The 25,583-nt window shown below is 37.2% G+C and overlaps 5 protein-coding genes across 7 annotated transcripts in view; 2 read left to right on the forward strand and 3 right to left on the reverse strand.

Annotated features, from left to right (window-relative positions):
- LOC126788398 (lanC-like protein GCL1) overlaps positions 1 to 25,583 on the forward strand; it is a 252,730-nt gene that overhangs the window by 153,554 nt on the left and 73,593 nt on the right. The window lies entirely within an intron of this gene.
- On the reverse strand, positions 1,283 to 6,141 carry LOC126787958 (bifunctional riboflavin biosynthesis protein RIBA 1, chloroplastic). Its single transcript, XM_050513916.1, has 7 exons — positions 5,817 to 6,141; positions 5,233 to 5,563; positions 4,901 to 5,116; positions 4,196 to 4,518; positions 3,610 to 3,739; positions 2,236 to 2,532; positions 1,283 to 1,772 (listed from the first exon to the last, which is right to left on the reverse strand). Exons 1-7 carry the CDS (start codon positions 5,867 to 5,869, stop codon positions 1,506 to 1,508), a joined length of 1,617 nt encoding a protein of 538 aa, XP_050369873.1. The 5' UTR covers positions 5,870 to 6,141; the 3' UTR covers positions 1,283 to 1,505.
- On the reverse strand, positions 10,224 to 11,730 carry LOC126789519 (uncharacterized). Its single transcript, XM_050515742.1, has 5 exons — positions 11,591 to 11,730; positions 11,364 to 11,495; positions 11,206 to 11,275; positions 11,031 to 11,126; positions 10,224 to 10,505 (listed from the first exon to the last, which is right to left on the reverse strand). The coding sequence occupies exons 2-5, from the start codon at positions 11,441 to 11,443 to the stop codon at positions 10,416 to 10,418; spliced, it is 336 nt and encodes a 111-aa protein (XP_050371699.1). The 5' UTR covers positions 11,444 to 11,495; positions 11,591 to 11,730; the 3' UTR covers positions 10,224 to 10,415.
- LOC126788239 (uncharacterized) lies at positions 12,663 to 16,994 on the reverse strand. 2 transcript variants are annotated; one of them, XM_050514313.1, is made up of 8 exons: positions 16,609 to 16,994; positions 15,387 to 15,693; positions 15,099 to 15,311; positions 14,064 to 14,156; positions 13,862 to 13,984; positions 13,438 to 13,779; positions 12,978 to 13,235; positions 12,663 to 12,838 (listed from the first exon to the last, which is right to left on the reverse strand). In XM_050514313.1, the coding sequence occupies exons 2-8, from the start codon at positions 15,684 to 15,686 to the stop codon at positions 12,797 to 12,799; spliced, it is 1,371 nt and encodes a 456-aa protein (XP_050370270.1). In that variant the 5' UTR covers positions 15,687 to 15,693; positions 16,609 to 16,994; the 3' UTR covers positions 12,663 to 12,796. The 2 variants fall into 2 exon arrangements, with proteins under 2 accessions (XP_050370270.1, XP_050370203.1); XM_050514246.1 differs by having other exon boundaries at positions 13,381 to 13,779; positions 16,609 to 16,990.
- LOC126788848 (homeobox-leucine zipper protein ATHB-6-like) lies at positions 22,350 to 24,691 on the forward strand. 2 transcript variants are annotated; one of them, XM_050514894.1, is made up of 3 exons: positions 22,350 to 22,939; positions 23,170 to 23,546; positions 23,667 to 24,691. In XM_050514894.1, the coding sequence occupies exons 1-3, from the start codon at positions 22,876 to 22,878 to the stop codon at positions 24,207 to 24,209; spliced, it is 984 nt and encodes a 327-aa protein (XP_050370851.1). In that variant the 5' UTR covers positions 22,350 to 22,875; the 3' UTR covers positions 24,210 to 24,691. The 2 variants fall into 2 exon arrangements, with proteins under 2 accessions (XP_050370851.1, XP_050370926.1); XM_050514969.1 differs by having other exon boundaries at positions 23,173 to 23,546.

The raw sequence follows: 25,583 nt of genomic DNA on the forward strand, positions 1-25,583 counted from the left end.
ACCAGGCCAGATGTCGCGTCTGCAGTAAGTGTAGTGAGTCAGTTCATGTACAATCCGAGCGTGGATCACATGGATGCTGTTGTGAGGATTTTGAGGTACTTAAAGTCAGCTCCAGGGAGAGGAGTAATGTTTTCTAATCACAACAATATCCTTGAGATTTGTGGCTTCACAGATGCAGACTGGGCTGGAAATATTACGGATCGAAGGTCGACATCAGGGTACTTTACATTTGTTGGAGGTAATCTTGTTACGTGGAGGAGTAAGAAACAAAATGTGGTAGCTCGATCTAGTGCTGAAGCAGAATACAGAGGAATGGCTCAAGGAGTGTGCGAGTTATTGTGGCTTAGGAATTTGCTACAAGATTTGGGTGTTAAGCCTAAGTGCGTTATACAGTTGTACTGTGACAACAAGACAGCTATTGATATTTCACATAATCATGTGCAGCATGATCGTACAAAACATGTAGAGGTTGATCATCACTTTATAAAGGAGAAGTTAGACGCCAAGATCATTTGTTTTCCGTTTGTTCCTACAGAAGAGCAACTTGCGGATATACTCACAAAAGGAGTGTCTAAAAATGTCTTTTATGACTCACTTAGCAAGTTTGGCATGGTTGATATGTATGCGTCAACTTGAGGGGGAGTGTTAGAATGAGTTGGAACAGCTAGATAAAGCATAACCATGTTACTCATGGTGTGTCAACAACTAGAGTTAATCAGTAGGATTAGTGCTAATATTCTCCAACTCTCCTATAAATAGATAGCAAACTTTTGTAACAATTATAAAACAATCAATTCAAATCCTCATATTCAAGTCCAACATCCTCATCCCCACCATGATCTAAATTAAACCTGTACATTTTTTATACCATTCCAAAGGAAATGAGACATCTTTGGAGGTGCTTTGAGCTTCCGAGATGTCTCCAGTAATCATACACAGCAGGCTCCCCATTCTGATTACCAGCATAACTCTGCCATCTTCAAAAGCCAGTAACCACTTTTAACCGAGTATTCTCCACTCTTGTTTTGATTCAAATTAATTAATTTGTCCAACCCACCATGTCGAACTGATAGCATAGTTCAAGATTTCACTACTGTATACTGATGCAAGAGGCACACATCAAAAGTAACCAAAAATACTTAATGAGAATTATGAAACTGAAACATATATCTTTCTAATTTTTCCCAAAGGATTTGATTCACATCTTATGAATCTCATCCGTCATACTGTGGATACAAAACTTGACCATAAAGAAATAAAATGAAAAAATACAAAATCATCATAGTTGTTCGGCAAAATCCAATCAACCAATGATAAATTAGCCCATCCAGTCTGCCTCATATCCAGTGGCAAACAACAGCTTCATGTAATGACTATCAATCTACAGGACGTTGAGCACATTTTAAATGTCATATAAAAAGTATATGTTATGCCATATATTAGAATAATTCTGGCAGTCAGTTACCGCCTGAATCTACAGACTCCAGCGTGTAAAATGAGCATGTTCATGTCTCCGAGACACCATTAGATGGGTTGCTGATGGTTGAACTGCTGTCGTCACTGGTGCTATCTATATGACCGTTGACATTGGAGCCATAGACATGCCCCATTTTTGTACGTTTAGTCTCTAAGTATCTCTTGTTCTCCGTAGTTATTGGTGTCAATAATGGGACCCTGCCAACAACGGCCAAACCATAACCTTTGAGCCCGATATACTTTGCAGGATTGTTCGTCATCAGTTTCATTGTACGAACACCTAGATCTCGTAGTATCTGCAATAATCAATCAGATAATCAAACCCCAAGGCAAATCAATATTCTTACTGCAAAAAGCAAAGAGGTAGATATGGAAATAATGCTTGAACCACTACGGTCCAACCACTCTTACAAATGCACAAACCAAGACAAATACCAACACAGTAATTAGAAACTAACTTAATTGCAACATATCATTTCATAACACGACCAATTCTAAAGAGCTGAATAATAACGTGGAATATAACTTGTTACTGTAACCAATTTCCTAGAGATGAATTCATATCATTTTGTATTTTAACATCTAATGAAATGTTATTATGTCATTGCTCCAATATCTTAACCTATGAAAATCATATTTCAGAATAAAGAGAGGCTCATCTGCACAAGACTATTGGACCATGACAATATAATACCAAAAGTAGATAGTTGCATATGATGATATTAACATCAAGACTGATTTTAAATGTTATAACAGTACCTGTGCACCTATTCCATATTCGCGAGAATCAACAGGTAGTCCAAGCTCTTCGTTGGCTTCAACTGTGTCGCGCCCATCATCCTGCAGGTTATAAGCTTGGAGCTTGTGGCCTAAACCAATTCCTCTACCTTCATGTCCACGGAGATACACCAAAACACCCCTACCAGCTGCTTCAATTTGCTTCATGGCGAGTGCCAGCTGGTTTCCACAATCACATCTGGCCGACCCAAAGATGTCACCAGTGAGACACTCTGAATGGACTCTCACAAGTATATCTTGCCCGTCTCCAATATCACCCTGTTCATGTCAAGCCTAAGATTAGCTATTTATAGCAATAAACGGTGATAAAATCATCAAACACTAAAGTTTGCTGCATCTTTCAGACAACTCCCACTATGTAGTAAATCTCCCAAGAAAGTCAGGTGAGTGAGGTACAAAATGCAAGCTAACACTAAAATATATCTCTGGTTTCTACAATTAAAGATTCTATCGCATACAATTGGTTTTCCTATAATGTGGACGTGGTAAATACAGACCACACGCGTGGTTGCACCCAACTATACAAAATTAACCAATTAGACCCTTGAACCCACCATTCACCATCAAAACCTTTGCACATCCCTGCAACTAAAGGCTTCTGCAAGCTTGTTCCATAAAATGATAAAAATTCCATAACAAACAATGGATCAGTAGAGTATCCAGGCTTCCAATGCTAAATAATCTAAAGCCCTCACAGTTTGCTAAACTCACTCTCAACAACTTCTTAACATTAATATTCCAATTCGAGTTTTGTTCTTTTTATACACAGAAATCACAAAAACCCACTCGGGGGACCCAAGCTTGAACTAGGGCCTCCTGGCACACCCTACCATCTTTAAACAACAGTAACTCTGGAAAATAGCTGCGTCGCACTTTGAGGGGATTCAAACCCACTACCACATGGTAGCAGACCACATGGTAGCAGACCACAGGGATGACATTCCAGAACATGAAGCAACCCTCAAAGGAGGGAGATCTGAGCTCTACCATTAATTGATCTATTTCAATAACCTTAGAAGTTTTTTAACTTCCTATCTTCTATTTTCTGCAGTTCCCAGAAAAACAAATGACACATCTATTGATTTCCTAGCAACTTATATCTAAAAGTGATCCTACGAACAAGTCAAGCACACAAAATGTCAATACAATGCTGGTTCTGCAATTATAACAAATGCTGTTAATGAAGACACAGAAAGTTTTGATAAGATACAAAGATAGCTCTAAAACAAAGAAATTGCAAACTTATCAACTGACACTGTGACAACTATTATGAACTATTTGTGTTGCATAAAAGACAGTTTGAAGTGGATATATCTTGCACAATGATTTGCTTACTTTGACCATAGCAATGTGCTCAATCCCATCAAGAAATGACCTATAACAGTAGGCTTCAAATGGCCCCCACATTGTGGGTATCCGGGCAGCTCCAGCCCGCTCCACCAACTTGTCCCTTTTTCTCCTATATCTGAAAATTATAATGGATAATAACGAATATCAAAATTGATCCACAAAATCAAAGGGCAAACATGAACCTTTGATAATACTATGATAGCAAAAGTATACCCAAAAGGGAAATAAAAATTCTTTTTCACTTGCATCACTTCATACATCACATCATCTCCTAAATTCCTAAAAGCTAGTCGGATTTATTGACAGCTTTGGATCATCCTTGACTGAATTAAACAAGCAGAAAAATCATTATTAGTACATGAATATAGGAAAATAAACAGATCACCCTTAGCAAACCAGGAGACAGTAAAATCCATTAGTGTTTCAGAAATATGCAATGACATTCATCCAAGCTAAAGAAACAGTATTGTGGCATCTTCAACATCGACTAGCAGTGTAGGATATTTATGGTTAGCACAGATACTAAACTTTAGACTCATACGGAAAACAGAAAATTGAGCACTCACAGTACCTTATCAAATCAGCAATAGAAATAATTTTCAAGTTTTCTTTCTCTGCAAATTGACGGAGCCTTGGTAATCTAGCCATAGAACCGTCATCATCCACAATTTCACACAAAACTGCTACTGGATCTAGCCCAGCCAACATTGCAAGATCAACGGAAGCTTCCGTGTGCCCAGCTCTTTTTAGAACTCCTCCCTCCCTGTACTTTAGGGGAAAGATATGACCTGGTCGGTTGAAATCTTCAGGTGTTGAATCCCTGGATGCAAGGGCCAAGACTGTCACAGCTCTATCGCGAGCAGAAACACCAGTTGTTGTACCATGTTTGGCATCCTATGGAATTTAAAAAAAAAAAAAAAAAGAGGCCACCCAAGATAGTTATTATAAGTCTAAAAAAAAGGAATACCATAAAGAAGTATTTCTAACCTTCAGTTACAAACTACAAATGAATATTTATCTTCGCTATCTATTCCCAACTCTATTCAGCTCCACTTCCCCTCTATTTGTTAGTTATAATACTTGCAACAATTTTTCACATTCTACAATATCCTTTTCACTCTTTCCCTAGCTCAAAAGAATGAAATTGGATGCAGTAGCATGACTCAACCAAAATTATAAAATGATATAGATCAAGAGGCCTCATGGTCAGATCATAGTTCCCCTCTTATCTCAATATGCAACTTGCTTTAGTTTATCTGAGGAAATTACTACATACCACTGAGACAGTGAATGCTGTACAAAGTTTTTCTTCATTCTGTGTCACCATCAACGGGAGTTGCAACCTTTCTAAGTCTTCTCCTTTCATGCTCACACAAACAATCCCAGTTCCATGCTTGACAATAAAAGCCATAGCTTCTGGCGTTGCCAAGGATGCTGCCATTATAAGATCTCCCTCATTTTCTCTACCTTCATCATCTACAACAATTACCATCTGCAACAAACCTTTAATCAACCATCTCTTACCTTAATCACTCCCAAAAGTAATGCACTAAAGCGACGAGTAATGGTTATCAAAAGCATAAAAGTTTAGCTCGGAATATGACAAACCTTGCCTTGACGAATATCCTCAATGGCATCAGCAATGGAAGAAAATCCCTGAATAGGATAATCCAGATCATACTCATCATTATCAGAAGAAAAACCGCTGCTGAACGGCGCCATATCAGCGGCAAGTGTTCCAAAACCCAACGCGTCCGGTTGTGCTTCAACCCCATTAGCATGAGACAGGAGATCATCCTCTCCAGATACCAATGTAGCTCTAACCCGAAAATCACCCCTCAAACTGAAGCACAAGTTCCTATTCAAACTCGGCGCGACAAAATCAGACACACCCCCATTTGGTTTAACCGAAGTCCCAGTACTTAATCCATTGTTCCTTCTGAAAGTAACAACAATTCATTAGTCACACGTATAGTTGTATACAACAATCAAAAAACTCATTTCATTCTGAATCTCCACAGATAACATAACCAACAAGAAACACAACAACACATTAACATTATGTACTCAATGCCATATTAACCATTGGTCTTAATTCAATCTTTATAAATTAGTAGATTACTAACAAAACCAAAACCAAATCGAATCGAATCAACTCGAGAAAATAGAAGAGAGAAGGGAAAATGGCTTACTGAGAAGAAGGGAAGAGAGCCATAGGGGAACAATAGAGGTTGATAGAAGTCATTGAGATGTAAAAGCTATGTTCTTTCTCTCAAGCTGTTTCTGGGTTTTTATATCTCAGACCGAACTCGAAAAGAACAGAACAGGGAAACAAAAGAAGATGAAGAAGACGAGTTTGGTTGTGAGTCTGTTAAAGCAGGCAGTTATATATAAGTGGCTGGCGTCAGTGGTGAGGTAAGCAGGAGGAGGGGGAGATCAGCCGCCAAGGTTCAGGGTTGGTAGGCCAAAAGCATTACCGTGGGGGAAGAATGATATGATTCAACGGTTCTATCACTGTTGTCTGCCCATTAAGGATATCCCTCCCGGCACCACTCGAGTCGTCACATTGTTTTTCTTTCTTTTGATATGAATATTCCCACAGCTGGAAACTTCCGGTGGGCCGGAACATACATGACATGTCTGATCCAGCAAATCAACTATCAATTTCAACCAAAGACTAAAATATTGATGGTCCAAAAAATAGAAATTTCGACGAAAATTTCAGAAAAATATCGATCTTGAAAATTAATTGAGAAATTTGGTGAAAATTTAAATAAAACAATGAAATTTTTGAATGAATTTTTTTAAGATGTTTCTTTGATCAATTATCTACTATATTTTATATAAAAAAATTAGTATAATTATTAGTCTATAATGAGTTGTAATGCTTTGAGTTGAAACAACTGTCGAAAATTCTTTAAAAATGATTTTATGTTATAGAAGAATGCAATACGCATCAAATAAGGAGAAACATCATCTTTATTTATTCATAATGAGACCTTATATATAGGCATTACATTGAGTATCATGTAAATTCAGAGATTATATATCATTCATTATCTAGACTAACATATACTAATTATGACAAGATACACCAGAAAATTACGGAGAGTAATTTTCCTACAACACTCCCCCTTGTAACGCGATCCTAATGGGTCATGGTGCATAATTGTTGCCTCGGTAAAAACATTGCGAAACAAAACAAAAACCTCTTTGGTAAAATAAAAAACTTGGTCGAAAGGAAAAATAGCAAAACGCACCAACTACAGTTGAAGATAGTATGTGGAATAGACTCCCCCTGAAGTCTACAAAACAACTCCCTTTGATCGGTAACTCAATTTTAGAATTTAGATAGATAGCGTATATGAACGCTCTTCACATTCTTCAAAAGTAGCAATGGGTTAATGATTTGAATATCAAAACTCGCCAAACATTCTTAAACAAACATATACATTTATCCGTACATGGATCAAAAGAAAAAGAATTGCATAACAACTCAAAACAAGAGTTTGTTTGTAATGAAAAACAGATTCGCGCGTGGTATGACCTTCACGCACTTAAACAGTCATAGCTTTTTCGATACAATAGATATGGATCAACCGTAAAAAGTTATGGAAAGTAGCACTCATGGCTTTCCATTTATGTATGGTTCACAACTTAGTTCTTTATGAGCTGATCACAAATCGCGGTCGAAGTTGACTCGGCTGCAGTTTCCGGACATATCTGTCATATTTTACTAAAACAGCAATAACTTACTCAATATAATAGATATTGTCAAATGGTTGGTGTCCCTGGAAAGTAGACACATAGAAATTTCTGATGGTACTAAATGCACCATTTTCCAACAAGTGAGCTGCCCTATAGGTCTCGTGGAATTTGACCTACGAATCTGGGCAGATTCTAACATCGTTTCATTGAAAGACACAAACATTATAGTCAAAATATACAAGAGCTAGATATAAGAAGTTCTTGAAACAAGACACTCATTATATGGAAGACCATGAGAATATCTTCTCACTATTACGGATTTTTAAAGCAATTATACATTGCGGTTTTTAAAAGAAAATAATGAGGCATAAATACTTCGGTTAATAGTCTGAATGACTACAAATCTGTGTATTTTCCCAAGTTTTTGTGAATATATTCACTGCACAAGTGTGACTATAGTTACTTAGTCATTACACTTTAAATTGGTTCATGGTCAAGATCTAAATCCAATTGTTGGCTATAAAATTCTCATGTAGTTTAAGTAAACGAACATACGAGAATGTCTCGATGTATTTATGGTTTCATTACCAAAAGCAATATGTTAATGCAATGTAACGCATTACATACTACATGGCACTACCTACATAAGTCCAAGGTTTTAATTGTGGCATAAGTCTGGATTACACGATCTTTGTGTGACGCAATGCACACTTATATGATCTTTGATGTTGTTATTATACATATGTTTCGGTTCTCCATAATCTTTGTTGGATTAGGTCATCATCTATTGATTTTGATTAACACTTTGTAAACTAGCATTGCAAAAAGCCGAAGGACTCCGAGCCATGAGCATTTGCTCTTGGCTTTATTTCGAACCAACAATGCTTGTTGTAGCATATTTATGCCTCATTGGCATGATGAAGCCTTGATTGATGTCTTGTTATGACATGTTTCCACCTTGTTTTAGTAATGATTTGTAGTGTTACACGCCATGTAATTTCACTCTATATTTCACTGTTTCAAAATATAGTGATGTTTTCACAAAGTTCAAATTGAACTAACCCTCATACAAGATTATAACAGGTTCGCGAGCTACGGCCTTGGCAGTATCGTCAATATGTTCCGTCCGCCGCCCGATTTTACCCCTAATGCCTATATATAAGGCTCTATGTCTATCAATAAAATTTAGCATCTAATTGACTTGAAAATGAATATAGTAGATAATACATTGCTAAATGTCCCCCATAAGTTCATCATTAATCTATATGATAGTAGATTAGTAGGTAAGTAGTAAAAAAGAATTCAAGAAGAACAAAGAAAAAGAGTAGTGGTGCAACAATCTTTTACGTATTTATAGTGTAGCAAAATTGAGGAAAACTTTAAAATTAGCTAACAATTGACTTGTATTGAATAATTAAATGAAGGGAAAAAAAGGTAGTATAATTAGTTGGGATTAGTAAATCATTTTTATAAACTAAGACTAGTGAGGAAAAGACATATATTATAACAATGCATAATATAACAATAAATGGGTTTGGTTGAGATGGTCAAGGCACCCCATGTGTATGGGGCTATCAGGCTATGTGAATGAAATATCCTCATATGAGAAAAACGAAAATATCACTTATATTTCGACGATATTTCAGTCCGATTTCAACTTGTGTGGAGAGTTTTATTTGTTTTACTAGGAAAGAAAGTATATTCACGTCACGCTTTGTGAGATTATCTACATCCTCTACGTGCGGTCGGATGAACTTAGTGATCATGTAATTCAATAATAACAATTTTCTAGTGCTATTAAATTAGAATTTATTTAACAATTCGCGTGGAACTTTCAAGAGATGGTGTTTGATGCATCTCAAAATGAATGTTGTATGAGGGAAATCAAGCTTGAAGCCATGTGTGGGGATGGTCAATTTTCGAATTTTTGCTCATGTAGTTACAAATAAAAAGTTTGTTGGTAACACTCTTTGGAGTGAACTTTATTTCTTTTTTTTTTATCAGAAATGAATTTATTTCAAGAACAAAGAGTACCACTTCTTCTTTTTTTCCTTCTTTTTGTAAAATGTTTTTTTTAGACTCAATAAACATATCTTGTATGATATGGGAAGCGAATGAAGAACTCCGACCTAGTTGTCACTGTCCTTGCATGCATGTTGTGAAATCTATCAAAGAATCTTGTATGTTTCAGCTCGTACCAGCGGTCACAGAGCTTATTGTTGCAGAACTGATGTATCTGAAATGGATGGATCCTAAACAACCAATCTATATTTATATTAATTCAAGCAGACACATGATGATGATGATGAAATGGTACGTACGTGTAGTGAAACTGATGTATAGACAACTTGGTGAAGGAGGAGTTGTAGCGAAATCTATGTTTAAATCGATTGATCAACAATCTTTCGACCCCAAGAAAGACATTGAGAATGACTTTAGCTCTCATCACTAGTGGACCTTTCCTAGAATTAGCCAGAGTTGACGTTGTTTCACTTGTCTCATCATTTTGTTCAGGTTTTTGTTTGTATATCTATTTGATGGGAAATTGGGAATGATGGCAAACTCTAATATGATATGATTCGTGAAAAATTAATACTAGAAAGTGATCAAAATCATCATTTCGTATATAAGAAAAAAAATTGACAAGTAGTGAAACAAAACCTTGAAACACATCTACAATTGACCCAAAAAAAAAACACATCTACAAGGAACAAAGACTTGACAAATCCCAAATTTGATCAAGCTGAGTGATACATCAACACACAAGAAATTCTTGGTCTTATCCCATGGAATTGTTCCCAGAAAGTTAACCTACATTGTCATTAATATGGGGGATGCACATATCACGAAAATTTTGAAAATCCTATGGAGCAGTCCTAACCTTCAACATACGACTTAAGAACACTAAATTGTCACTGCAAACTTACAACAAAATGAAGGGCGTATTCCTAACCACACACAAAAGGAACATCAAACTTAGTTGAAGTAACTCCTACTCAACTTACCAGACAATAGAATCAATTTATATAATTCCATAATCCTTGGCAGATATATCATTCCAGCTCATTCGAATGACCAAACATCTACACATAATTACTGACCAAGTCCGTCCACTCGCACCTCACCTCATCCAGTTCTATCTGTGTGTAGGCATTTAGCTTCCTCCCATCCCACTGAAACAAATACAGAAAACATTCCCAATAATGTAAGTCGAAAAGTTGGTGCATACATATACGTACACACAACAAATTGAATAGAGCATTAAAAAAGACCACACATAAATAGAAACAGGAAATAGTTTTGTATATATATAACCAGCCTCGTAACAATACAATTACAGAAGCAATTAACACCACAACTGATCACCATCGTGTGATCTTTTTACCTAGCTACTTTGTAAGAAAACTACCAGGAATTCAATTTGATCGAGGGGAGGCAAAACTTGCAGCACAACTGACACAAATCTGGAAGGTTTTGAAATGAGTGAAGAAATACATAGCTAATAAATAATCAAAATTCAATTCTACTCCCTATCTGCACAGCATGAGTAATTCACCTCTGATATGATCGATGCACACTAATTTAGGCTAAGCCAATAAAAATCCAGAAAAAGAACTAAATTGCTCTAATGAAAAGAAGCACACAAACCATGTTAAACCCTGAATTTAAAGGCCAAAAGGTACACTCTAATCTCTTGCCTTCGTTGCAAAGGAAAGGTCTTGACCTTCTATGATTTCTTTCATGTATCGCATCACATAATACCCACACTCCATATTTGAGGGTTGTTTAGGACCCTGCAGAAAATGAAAATAGTGTGCAGTTAATTATACCTCCAGTACATCTTCAGTTCTTCTCAAGTAAAGGGATAATTACCATCAATACTTTCCACAGAGGTTGTTTTCGGAAGCCCCTACCCGTTTCCATGTTAAATTGTCTAATTCCACTTCAGCACAAAAAAAAAAGGGTCATGTTCTAGTCCACCAAACTCACTATAGTAGTTTCTTTCTCAATAAGCAAATAGAGGGATTTACTTGTTCACAACATATTTCCATTCTTCCTCACACATGCTACGTCGGAGAGGGTCCATGAAATACCGTTGAAGAGGGTCCATGAAGTAGCATACTTCTTTGTCTTCACTGATTATGGTCAGGATCCAGTGATAACTACATATTTTGATAAGACTTATCTATCAATATTGATGCAAAGAGTACATATTTGCTTGGTTGGCATTAAGAACTAACCCAGAATTGTAAGGTACCAAAAGTATTTGGTCAGCTGACCCTTGCTGCAACCGGGTTGCTAGCACCTCTGATTTGTGGTCAGCATTACCTTCCCCAACTGGTATGCTTGAAGGGTCTATCAACCCGACCATATTGGACATGCTTGTTTGCTTTATAATATCATACAGGTGCCTACAAAAAACATGGGCGTTTCCAAATCATAATCCGCGTTTTGTTTACGGATCATGTATAATTTATCGAACCCCATATAAGTTCAAAATGTCACTGCCCACTAGTCCCAAATTGAGCAGAAAAGACATAAGAGCTATGTAGCACCGACACGGACAAGGACACCGCGACACCGACACGGCGCGACACCGCAACACGGCAAATCTTAAAAACCTAGATCCCGACACGGCGTCGACACGCCAATTTATATATAATTTAATATATATTAATGTGTAAATATATATATATATATATATATATATTAATTTTCACCACATAATCACAAATAAGGCTTTTTTATGCGTCGTTCTCTGCTTTGAAGCAAAACAGAAGGAAAGTTACGAGGTGGGAACTGAGTGTTAAGGCTTAGGGCTTAGGTTAAAAAAAATCAAAATGCTGATGTGGCGTGTCAAAAACAGTAGGTGGCGTGTCAGTCAACGTGTCGGGCCGTGTCAAAAAAGTCAACATTTTCCGACACGCCATGTGGCGTGTTGGACACCGTATCGGGGCGTGTCGGGCCGTGTCGGCGTGTCGGACACTCCGACACTTCAGCCTTTGAAGTGTCGGTGCTACATAGCATAAGAGCAACAAGTAATAATTCCAACAAATTACACACAGAGGCCTTATATCAATTAAGGTCCTCCTTGACAGGGATATAAATTAAAAAAAAAGCAAAAGTGTAAACTAAAACTGTAGAGAAATGGAAGTGTAAAATAAAAATGTAACTTAGGTGCCCACAGTACTGTATGTAAATAAATATCCAATACAGAGATTCTCTTTACTTATTTAGATTAACTGGTATATTCATTGTTTACCTCATGTATACTGTTATGCACTGAGTGGGGATTTCCTTCATTTCCATAAATTGCACAATATCTTCTTTGAAAATGTTGACAGTCTTGGCAATACCAAATACAGCTTCTTCCATAGAAATACTGATATGTTCGCCATCCATCATGCCACGCTCAGCATAACGATATAGGAGCTTGAGGGACTTTGGAAGGTTCATATCTTGTTTAGGTAAAGTCTCCAGGTTTAATAGAAGTACTTCCACGTTCCTACAGTTTTGGCAAGACGAAAAGAAGATTTATACGAGATCAGAGAATGATTATCCCGGACGGCCGGATCTGAGCTAAATCAATGAGCAATAAAGTTTGAAGGAAAGGACATAATAAATTGAAATATCATGGTTTTTACCTCTTCATTCATCAACTTAACAAGATGTTTTGGCCAAGCCACATGAGAGCCTACAGCATGCCCAACAGTTTCTAATTCCCCTGTAACTGGTATGGGAAGGAGTGCCTCTTCATCTAGGGCAGTATCAATAGCAACACGTATATTTCCCTCTCCCAAAGGCATACCATGAACTGTGTGGTTTCCCCCATCCACTTCAATTATTGTACCATGGGAAACAACGTTGTTGATTGATCCGACAGACAACTTGCAAGATTTTCCCTGGAAAATAAAACTTAAACTGAATGACATAGAAATTTATTGCAAATATCTCCTTTTTCATCAAGTGAATGGAACATACACATTCCATATGATAAAAAGATGCTTCAAGTTAAGCCATAAAAATAATGTTTTTTCATTTTTTTACCTTCACGAGTTCTCTTCTGCCTACAAATGAGAAAGCTTCCGAATCAATATCACTGACCTCAACAATGTTCTTCCCAGAACACCTGCCCTTGTTTGAAGGCTTGGAAAGCAGAGGAGATAAAAGTGGGATACTTGAGGCCGGGAAATTACCACTGATCTTTGCCTCTAACACAGAAATCTTGGCTTGTAACCATACCCTTTGCTGCTGTATCATCTTCGTGACCTCGTCCATGATATCTTCTCGCTCCAACTGAGGTGGTGAAATATTTGGCATGACAGAATCTCCTGCACCTCTATCCCTACCAGAATTTTCTGGAGTCCCCAACCCCATTGACCTGACATCACCGCTTGATCCACTATTAGAGTTGTTAACTGTCCCTTCATTGTTCATCAAGGTATCCTGCAACGGGCAATAAATACACAGTATTTCCTAGTTACAGGAAAGTATCATACTTACATTATACAAGATATAGGATACTTACCATTTCTGCAGCCTGTTCCCCTACGGTCTCGTAGGAGATATTCCCATTTTTGTCTTCGCGACCTTTCTTCCAGGGGACTGCTACATCAAGTTCATATTCATCCTCTTCATCCGTAGTTTCTTGCTACCAACCAGGTCACAGATATGGTTACAGCTCGATATAAAAATATAAGGAATAAAGTACTGGAATTAAACAAACTTACTAGTTCTGCCTCCAAACCAGCATTACCCTCTTGTGCCAATCTATGAGCATTCTGCATCTTCTGCCTTCTCTCTTTCTGCTCCATGTGGCGTTTCTACAATAGGGGCATATTTATACATTAGATGCAATGGGATGATTTTTTTTTAAGTATCCTGAGTATCAGTTTGCATCTCCAAGATTATAAAATAGCAAAATGAATACCATCATCTGAGCAATAAACGGAATGTAACAAAACCCAACCTACACTTTAAAATAACAAATTCATACTTTGCCTATCATTTACTTTCTGATATTCTGAGCAGAATATGTTTTCTTTGTCATGTAAGCTTTCATATTTCTTTATGGCAAAAAAAAAAAAAAAAGGTTCCCTTATCAAGCAGTCAATTGAAAGTTCAATTGGTAAGTAGTCGACCAAGGACAACTTCCAGAATGATGACATTAACAGGATAACTTGGGTACATGATACTTGATTTATGGGACTGCTAATATGTAACCTTAAAATTTGCAGTTAAGAGATTTCAATCCAACCATCTTATCGACATAATGATGATAATTGGTGGTATAAATCCAGAACTAAAATTTCAATGATAATAATGCTTGAGCTAATTGGTGCATTGAAAGAGCAGAATACAGCAAATTAGACATCTTAATCTGAGGAATAAGATAAATTAACAAATACATCATGGACATGAACAGGATAAATTCCATAAAGAAGACCAGCTGTATTAGACTTTAGGATGACACAGTGAGGAAGTGAGCAGAATCAAGTCCCCTTGCTGGAATATACATACCCAGCTAGTAAGTGAATGAAAAAAGCTATAGTATGCACTGCTATAGTAGCTAGCTACTATGCAGTACTAGGGTCGCTATCTTCCTTCATAAGTTGTTCTGCACTTTGTATGCGAAAATAGTGAAAAAGATAAAAATAAAAAGCTCAACTGTATATGAAATCATTACGGAGCTCTTCCGTTTCTAGCAGTTACTATCATGCACATAAAAGAAATGGCTAGAATCAGATAAAATTCCCTCATAATACCTGAAAGTCTATGGTTAAGCGACTCTTTACGAATTGTTCCCAATCTTGTTGCTTTATGAAATCATATTCTTCTGGTGGGTCTTTTAAAATATCTGGCTGATCTTTATATGGCATTACGTATTTTGTAGTCAGTTCTGACTTGAATTGCCTCCACTTATTGGATGCAGATGCCAAAATCATTTTTCTGTGTCTGGGCGCTAAGACGAATGCCATCTAGAATGTTTGCACTGAGCATATTAGTAATTAATAAATTAATTGTGATTTTGAACGGTACAAGAGTTCATATACCTCTATGGATTTCCAAACATCATTCTTCAGATCCTTGTCCACCTTAGGCCAGCTCTCAATATTTATGGGAACCGTGGTACGCGCAATCACTCCAATGTAAGATTGCATCTCTCCTGCTACCTTCCCAAATGGTACACCCTTTGGGTTAAACTCAACTACTAATTTCTTACCTTTAAGTGCTCGGTTTGCTATGCGCTCCATACTTGGTTTTCCACGTTTCCTTTTTGTCCCAATTGAGGCAGTAATAGTGTCATCAGTCTCCTTTGAAGTACAGGTATTTTTGGTTTTTGGTAAACCCATCCTCGAACTGAAAATCTCAACAGTGGTTGATGTGAATGATGATTTACATGCAGGCATGCACAAGGTATAAAGAATACAGATGTTATCAGTAAAATACAACACCTAATCACAACAAAGTAATTAATTCTATGCTATTTAAGAAATAAATGAAATTGCTTTAGTTTAATAACTTTACAGCCATGCTATAAACGTGCTATAAGCACACTCTCATATCACCTGATGTAAAATTTAAAAAATGTGAGGCACTTCAAGTGTATCTTGTCTAGAAATTTCTAGTAGGCGATAAATCAATTAAAGATGGAAAAATAACCACCTCTGGAATTAAATTAGTCATGATTTAAGCTTTCGCCAAACTTGTTACTATGTTCTGATAGAGTAAGATTTCTCTAGAACCAAGCATACCGTATGGTATGGAAATGTATTATCTTAAGTTGGAGTTCAAATTCATGCAAAACTGATTGAAAAACATTCATTTCATGAAACCTCTGAAAGCCTTGAGCGAGTAAAAAGATACAAACTGCAGAAGAAGATAGATTTTTTCTTAGAGTCATTTTTACATAATGAACTGTTAAAAGTCGCAGCTTTTAAAGAAAGGCCACTCTACAAACCACCTATTCAAATGAGGCTAATCTCCAAACTTTCCATAACTTACCACCCTTTGAAAGAGGCCGACTTTATAAACCTTCCACATTAAACAGACTAAACAACAACACTTCTCTTAAACCGAATAACACTATTCGAATTTCGTCCATACAAGGCAAATAGGGTACTTCAAAAGTGAACACATACGTAATCAAGATCAATTTTTATACACAAAAATGGGTTCTCCTGGTCTGAAAATGATAATAGAATAAAACCCAGATGATTATTACCATGGAATTGGAATTTAGGCCTGTAAATGTTGAAGAGGGATCGAGTATACCTGACACTTTCGGCTGAGATTTCTTACAACGGAAATGCTCCGATGGCCGAGGCAATGGGTCAACGGTGGCCGGGGTCAAAGGTGGTCAAAACCCCTCATGGATCGAAGCTCGAAACGACCGAGAGAGGTAGAGAGAGCGGGAAGAGTTAGGGTTTTGGGGTTGGGAGAGCGGAGAAGAAACTGTGAAGCGTTGTTATTTTCACATTTACTACGCTAAATTGTAAAGACGATGGAATTTTGAATAAAACGACAACGTTCTGGAAAAGGTGCTGTCTCTTACTCTATTTGGTGTTGCCCAACGTTTTCATGCAACGTGTCGAATTGGATGCTAAAAATAGTAAACGACCATGAAAATGGAGGGAACTCCTGCCTGAAGTTTATTTTCCGGCCAAGTGACCGACCGTTGCCGTTCGGACCGGTGTTTTGCTCAGAATCAGCCACCAAATCAACCAATTTAGCTGTAGGTGTAAAAAAATTCAATCAAGATGGACGATGGTTGACAGAGCTTGGAAGACAACCTCAAATGCTACTTGGAACTTGTAATCCACCAAATTAACCAATTTAGATGTTCTTAAAATTTGAACGTATTATGTTTACTAATATTTTATCTACAATTTAAAATGCGCCTTTTACTTGTTATCCACGAAAGTAATTAAATTTGACAACATCAAGTGAGTGTATGCACTCTTATAATCAACTTATTTGAACAATCTGTATAATGTGTGTTTATAATATGAGTGTGTATCATCCATATTTTACATTTCAACGAACTTCAAATGATTCTACTTTTCTTTTATCAAAGTCAAAGGGTAAAGAAACAGTTCTCATTAAGATTCTACTGATTTCCCATACTTTAGAACTTAGCCTTTGGAGTTTGGACTGCACTTGCAAAAAAAAAAAACCATACAGAAGTTTGCCTACCGTTAAGGGGGTCTGGAACCAGTGTTCTAAAAATCGCCGCCTAGGCGCCCGGACACACTTGGCCGTCACCGATTAATCCCCGATTAATCCTCTGGGCGCTGTTTTTTAGCTGTCCGTCCGATTAACGCCTAGCGTTTTTTAGAACATTGTCTGGAACACACCCTCCAAGACTTACAAAACAACCCACCTAATCAAATTTTGTCTTAATTTTCTACCTTTATTTCTTTTTGTTTCTTCAATTCCTTTCTGTTTCTTTATTTTCTATGTAACTTATTCTACAAATTAAGGCCATTAGCCTCAGGAAATAGTCTAAGTCTCGCAATGCATATGTATGAAATCGTTGCTTATTCTGTACATTGTTTTCACGGCCTAAACTTCTACGGTAATGTATTCCAGTTACAAATAGGAGAAGAGAATATGTCAGTGTTCTGTTTCACATCAAAACCCGGCCATTTCATTAAATTCAAGTCTCAAACTACTGGTATTTTCATTTGGACAAATCCATTATTTGATCTTAAGATAAAGATCAAATAATGAATCTGTCCAAAGGAACCGAAAGGTCCAAAAGGACTATTACTTGATCTTAAGACTCATTATTTGATCTTTGCTCTCAATTTCGCAACTTTATTTTGATTTGAGTATCGATTAGAAATATTTGTCTTCAATATATAAAGATCGAATGTATGGTTTACAGACTTATCCAATAATAGACATCCCCTCCTTTGTTATTTCATCAATTTGCATACTGACTGCCCGGGAGATTATTATTAAATTTGCTCCAAATTAAATGGTGATTGTTCTGTGGGCCTTTCCTCCATGTATAGCTGCTCTCCAATCGAAATTTGAACATTGGAGACTAATCTGTACATGAAGTCATATACAGTATGAACTCGAGAGATTATGAAAGGCCTGATACTAATTAAAAATTTGGTGTGAAAAGTGACAAGCAAGTTGTAGAAAAAGAGAAAAATAATATACAAATTAGTGATGCATAAATTAACCTAAAGGCTAGGGTATTGAATCCTCTAATCAAGTTTTTGCCTATTTTAACCAATCGTCTTGTGTTCTTCATTTAAACACATCGATCACTAACTGGCAAGTCAAAATCCAGCTTATCAATTTGGTGGCTTGACCCTTCGACTTGTGTTAATTTCCTCATATGCTAAAAACTAAGCCACGGCAATTATCAAAGTTTTTCTTTTCGTACTAATTAAGCACTTCGGGAAGAAGAAGATGCTAATAATTCTGACCTGGCCAGAGTGCCTGACCCCATATGCATATAGGTTAGCTTATATTTTGATAAGTTGCAATGTCCATTTCAATGATTTTTGTGTAGGCAGGAAAATCATCCTTTTTGTATGTTTCGTGGGAGCTATCATTACCAAAATCTACAGTTAACGTGCTTCTGAAGCTGTGCTTGTATATGTTCATACAGGAAATGATGAATCGACGAAATATAGATGTACCAATCCTAACATGCAGTCTGCATCAAATGCAGTACTGCAGAAGTAGATGCTTATTGTGCATGTCAACGACACCAATGAACATGTCCCTGCCCATACTCAATCACCTTATATATATATATATATATATACAACCTTAGAAATAGTCTTCCCCATAATACTTAACCACCGATCTTAATTTTCAAGATGACGTGCGCCTAGGCGATTCTACGAGTTTGTTTTTAACTATCTGAATTGCTAGGGCCGCCTTTATATATGCAATCACTTAATTAACTATGTTCTCTTCAAGCAATGCTTAAATCAATCACTTAGTTTCCTTAGGAGCTCATACTATATGATACATTTTATCAAATTAACATTTTTTTCCTGTTTATGATGGAAATATTGTTAAGTATAATGAATGGTGACCAAATTAAACTTGGTGAGGGAAAAAAATGTTCTAACGGATCAACTGACTCCTGCAAGGCTGCAGGCATGCAAATCTAAATACTTAGTAAGTACAGTACTCAGAATATGAACGCACACAGGGTGACTCATATAGTTTATTGGAATGATTATATATGTTTGTTGAATGAACAAATTGTACAAATCATATTCATTTTTCTTGGTAAATCGATCTCTATCTCTTCCGGTTAGTGACTAGATATGTGATGAAATGCTTCAAATTTCTAGCTAATTCTCATGCCTTCGTGGTGAAAGTGGTAAATTTGTACATCGTCTACTCGATTCATATAAATCTACATCAGTCTTTAAGTTGTCACATTCATAACCATACAAAATGATCAAACAGTATAGCAAGTACTATAAATTGGTGTTATGATGTTGCTGCATAGAACAACTTCTCCTTCTGTATCTGCCTCTTTCTGCTTGAATGCGTAGGCCCTCAGCCCTCTTCAATTCGAAACTTTTGTGCAAGGATTTAAGATTTCCCACATGCCCACAACTTATCTGGTTTTCCCTTAATTTCTCTCTTTTCTCTGTGTGGGGTTATATATGTTGAAACTTGGGATCAACCCAACTCACCCGTGTTGTTGTCTTTAAAATTGATCAATAATGCAGAGGGCTCCATCTTATACGTCTCAAGCAACCATAGATCATGGTGGTGGGATCTCATCCATAATCATCATTAGCATACTACAGCTCAAAACCCACTTGTGCCTGCTTTGCTTATCACAGTTTTTGGGAGAGCATATAACCACAGTAGTTCACTAGTTCAAGAGAAAATATTTATATATAATTTTTGTTCATTCCCTAAATTGTGGACGTTCATGTAGTTGAATTGACTCTACAAAAGATCTTGCTATGACAGCAAGTAATTAGCAACTTTTATACACCACAAGCTTAATATGCGCATGATTCGCAGAAAATTGTGTGGAGGTAGATACGTTAGTTTCTGAATTGAGATCAAGTGAATTGAGAAACGTCAATTTTGTTCGACCTTACTGTATGATTAAGCAGGTTAACCTCTGTTTATCTGTGCTGTACGTGATGAGCTAGGTGTATGAAGCTAGCTATGATGCCAAGGTAGCTCGACTGTAGGTGGGTAAACTTTCAAAGGCCTAACATCATGTGATACGGATAAATCTGGGTCAATTTCAAATGTAATATTATGTTATATAATTATAGATTCTTAATCTTTGTTATTTCATTAATTAAATATTCTTAGGATATTTTTGACTTTTAGACTAAGATTTACAGTTTAATATCTTTCAATTTAGTCTAGATTTACTTATACTCCAATTGTAAACCATATATATATATGGGTATTGTAATCGTTATAAAGGGAGCATATGTTTTATGATAATAAATCAGTTTATTTGTTACATGAATTTGCCCTGATACTGATACGAGAGTTTGTTACTCCTTATTTCTAGTGTTAGTGTATATTGGAGACATGTGTTCGATATCTGATCCCCATTATCATGTATCTTTGGCTGGACACCACAAACGTTGCAACCTCTTCATATTAATATTCCTGGTGACTGGTAAAGTGCAGAAACAACATTTACGTGAAACCTTTCTTAGTATGAAGGAATGTTTGCCTGAACTTATTTCGATTGTGCATGAAGACTAATAGGAAATAAAACATGTGCAATCATGCAACTCACTCAATCATCCATGTCGTACGTGTTTGTTTGTGTTTGTCAACTTTGCAAGAAAGTGTCGAAGCAGAACTAATGGCCTAAAAGGAGAGTTTCATATATTTGGGAACGTCTGCAAGTTCCTTTGCACTATTATTTTGCTTTTCAGTGTATGTTAGAGACGGCAACGGCCACAAAGTGAAATGATTAAATCCTCCCATAATTTTCTGTGCTTAGAACAGTCCAACTCGTTTATATAGCTCTTCATAATTGTATAAAATTCTACACCATGCCACCCCATGCAGTACGTAATTGATCGCTTCGATATTTCAATAGCATCAGTTCAAGGACTTCAATCTGTATATCTGCATGAGACATAATTTCAATCTGAGAGTTGAAGTACTCGACGCACAGAATTAAAACCATAGAGGAGCAGATCGAAATGGGAAAAACATATCGATCCAAAAAGAAAGAAAGAAGAAAAAACATTTCGAGTGTGATTGATTTGATCTGCAGTACTTAATGCTGCATAATATTGAATGAGAGCCAGATATGTTTGAATATAAGGAGATATATATGCAGATCACTCCTTCATAATCTCTAAAGAAAACGCTTCTCGCGATTGCTAAGCCATAGGTCAACTGTATATGAAGTTTAGTTGATACAGGTATACATTAAATTAGGATTTACCAATGAATTGAAGCTGGTCTACTTAATGTACGGACAAATTAGCAATTTACAAATAGAATCACGTGTATGCGAGTTGCGGAACATAGAAGAAAATAATTACCGAATAACTCAGCGCTTTCTAAAATCACGAACAAGGTGAAGCTTTTTTAGCCTATACTAGATACATCATCCAGCAACTCCAGTTGCATTTTTTTTTATACAGAAAACAAAATGCACATTTTGTTCCTTTCCATGTGACAGGGAAAATCTGAAACCACCCCCCGATTAATCGCACCGACCATGCGCATTACTCTCACGATCCGCTGACGCCAGCTGAACCTCACGAGCCGAGCCGAGTCTAGTTATAGCAGACATATACCGCTTTCCGCAAACAACGGTAAAATAGTCTCCCTCCAAAAAAGAAAAACCGGAAGGTCAGGTACCCCCGGTGGAGGGAGCCTAAAGAATTGCATTTGGGTTGAATTTGCGTTCAATTTCATTTGTAACTGCAGCCCAACCCCAGTCAGAGTCTAACCCCAAATCTGACCCAAGTTGGTTTTATTTAAAGAGAGAGAGAGTGTAAGGCCAGCTGAGTTGTGAACTGGTTCACTCACCTCTCTCTCTCTCTCTCTCTCTCCCTACCTCTGGTTTCCCATTGTAGATGAACAATCATAGGCTTAGAGCCTTCCACTATATGCTTAATCGATTGGATAATGATGTAAAGTGAGAGAATTGGGTTGTTTTGCCTTGTTATAAACTCTTTCTTGCTTGTTGGGTTTGTGTTGTGTTGTGTTTTGTTGGGGTAGTTTTGATGGGTACTGAAGGGGAAGAAGTAGTAGTAATGAATGAGAAGAAAGATGGGGCAGAGTATAGTGCAAATGGGTTGTTGTGTAATACTTGTATACACCACTGTGGTACAAGCTGGTCTTGTTTCAGATATGGGACTATTTTAGCTTCCTCCATTGCTTCCTTTTAAGTAAAACATCTTGCTCTCAACATTGGTTTGAGCTTAGTGCTTAAAGCTCCACCACTAAAATTTTGACAAAGAGAAAATTAAAAAGAAAGGAGCTTGCTTGATCTCTGATCAAAAAAGTTCAATCTTTTTTTCCTTTGAGGTCTCGGTAGTAGTCATCATGAAGAGGCTTAGCAGCCCAGATTCTCTGGGTGCTTTGATTTCCATCTGCCCAACAACAACAGGTTGGTTTCTAATAAAGAAACCCTTTTTTGATCGGGTAGTGTTTTTCCTTCCAAGATTCAAACACTCCCATGTCTTTGTTGTTTTGTCTCTTACTATTTTCCCATGTTCACTTCGTTTAAAAAAATTTTGAATCTCGGGGCACTACATGTGATCCAAATTTTAGTTATCTTGAATCTGATCTAACATGTAATTCTGTGGACAATTCTCTGTTGGTTTGTGCTTGGTTTAGCAGATGATCATAGTCCAAGAAACAACCATGTCTACAGCAGAGACTTCCAGTCCATGCTGGACGGCTTAGACGAAGAAGGGTGCGTGGAAGAGTCCGGCCATGCTGCCGAAAAGAAGCGCCGGCTAAGCATTGAGCAAGTGAAGGCCTTGGAGAAGAATTTCGAAGTGGAGAACAAGCTTGAACCTGAGAGAAAAGTGAAGCTTGCCCAAGAGCTTGGTCTTCAGCCAAGACAAGTTGCCGTGTGGTTCCAAAACCGCCGAGCTCGTTGGAAAACCAAGCAATTGGAACGCGATTACGGGGTTCTTAAGGCCAACTATGACTCTCTCAAGATCAGCTTTGAATCTCTCCAACATGACAATCAAGCTCTTCATAAAGAGGTACATATGTTCCACAACTTATTGAGAGCGTGGCGTATTAGTATCACAGTCTAACAACGTAACATGTCACACTAATAAGAAAGTTTGGTCTAAAATTTTGGGTCGACTTTTGTGTTGCAGATAAAGGAATTGAAAGCGAAGTTCCAAGAAGAGAACACAGAGAGCAATCACTCAGTGAAAGAGGAGCAAATGGCTCTGGCCAACGAGTCCAGTTACAAAGTTGTAATGGAGCATAGCAAGCCACAGTCTCCTGAAACCTCAGCTCCAGTTTCAGAGTCCAAAGAGCTAAACTTCGAGAGCTTCAACAATACCAACTCCAATGGAGCAGTGGGACTAGAAGCAGTGTCATTGTTCCCGGACTTCAAAGATGGCTCATCGGATAGTGACTCGAGTGCAATCCTGAACGAGGATCAAAACAGTCCCAATGGGACTATAAACCACCACCACCAGCTCATGCCACCCTCCAATTCACTCAAATTCAACTCATCGTCATCGCCTTCCTCGTCGACAATGAATTGCTTCCAGTTTCAGAAGAGCAGCTATCAGCCTCAGTTTGTCAAGATAGAGGAGCACAATTTCTTTAGTAGTGAGGAAGCATGTAACTTCTTCTCAGACGAGCAACCTCCCTCACTTCAGTGGTACTGCCCAGAACAATGGAACTAAGTAGATCAACTTACGAATCCATCCAATTTCTCAAAGAAAAAGAAAAAAAATGGGGTTGTGTATTCTCAAAGAAAAAGAAAAAAAATGGGGTTGTGTATAAGTGTCCTACTTTGACCATCATTGTAAGAGCAAGAAGAATTGGAGAAGTTGGAGCAGAGGGAACTGATGAAGCAGAGAGATAGAGAGGGAGAGAATAAGCAGGGTTCACGTGGGGATGGGAGGAAGGTGATGATGGAGTAAGTCTTAAGGTAATTGAGTCTATGAGTCCGTGGTGTCTGAATGATTGGGTCGTAATTGAAATCTCAGCTGTAAAAAAAGAAAGGAAATCTCGGAAACCTTAAGGAGGAGGAGTGAGGGAGGTAGAATTCATGTAATTGAGAAAATAATCATGGGCAATAATCATTATGCCTCACTTTTTCCTTCCATCCATGCTTTGCTTTTTCAATGATCAAAAGTTGATGGACAATTTATTTCTTTTGCTATGGTCTTGCCATCTTTTAGAAAGAGAATAATTCATTATAATTATCAATCAAAAGAATTTCAATCAATCTGCATGTTGAATTTTGAAAGCATTCAAATGAAATTCAACTTATCGAATTTTCAAGATTAAGGAGATGAGTTTAAGGACTACAATATCGAATGTGTTCATATTCTCACACAAGAGATTGTTTTCCTTTCGTTTGTGAGTACAAAAGTATATTGTTCAATTTTTCGAGATATATATGATCGATATGCCAAATTTCTCTTTTTTGGAGGTTAAAGCCTCAAAAGAACAAGGTTATTTATTGAAAGAAATAAATATTTTACACATGGACCAGTTTGTAATGCTGCAATTTAAAAACTATATAACAATATTTCTAGTTTTAACTTATGAAAATGTCCAAAATTTGAGGAATATCGTTGACAGTAAAAACAAACTACGCCAGACAGGTTAACTTAGTTCACACAACTGTGATATTGTCTGTTTTGAGCCCATATGCCCTTCCAGTTTGACTTTAAAACGCGTCTCATTGTGTGTAGCTCATTTTGCACATATAAACACAACAAATTATTTTCCCTAGACAATTTAGGATGTATGCACCTCCTACCTTGTTTGCGCCTCCAGCACTCGCCTAGTCGGGTCACCATGTATGCTCGGCTTGACGGCATGATGGCATGACAGACCGTGCATGCGTAGATCTAACTTTCCCCTTATCTCAAAGGTTGGTAGTCTCACATTAAGACCTAAAAGTTGCAATATGACTAAAGCAAGTTTCATTCGGTGTCTTTCTAGTCTGAAGTTGGAAGTATCAGAGCATCTATGAACGATGAGGTAGTGAGATGGAGGAGGGAAGTTGTAAGCCTAATGTCACGTCGCGCCAAACTTAGCCAAAT

The sequence above is a fragment of the Argentina anserina genome, chromosome 1 (genome assembly GCF_933775445.1).
Source record: "Argentina anserina chromosome 1, drPotAnse1.1, whole genome shotgun sequence".
Classification (NCBI taxonomy): Eukaryota; Viridiplantae; Streptophyta; class Magnoliopsida; order Rosales; family Rosaceae; genus Argentina; species Argentina anserina.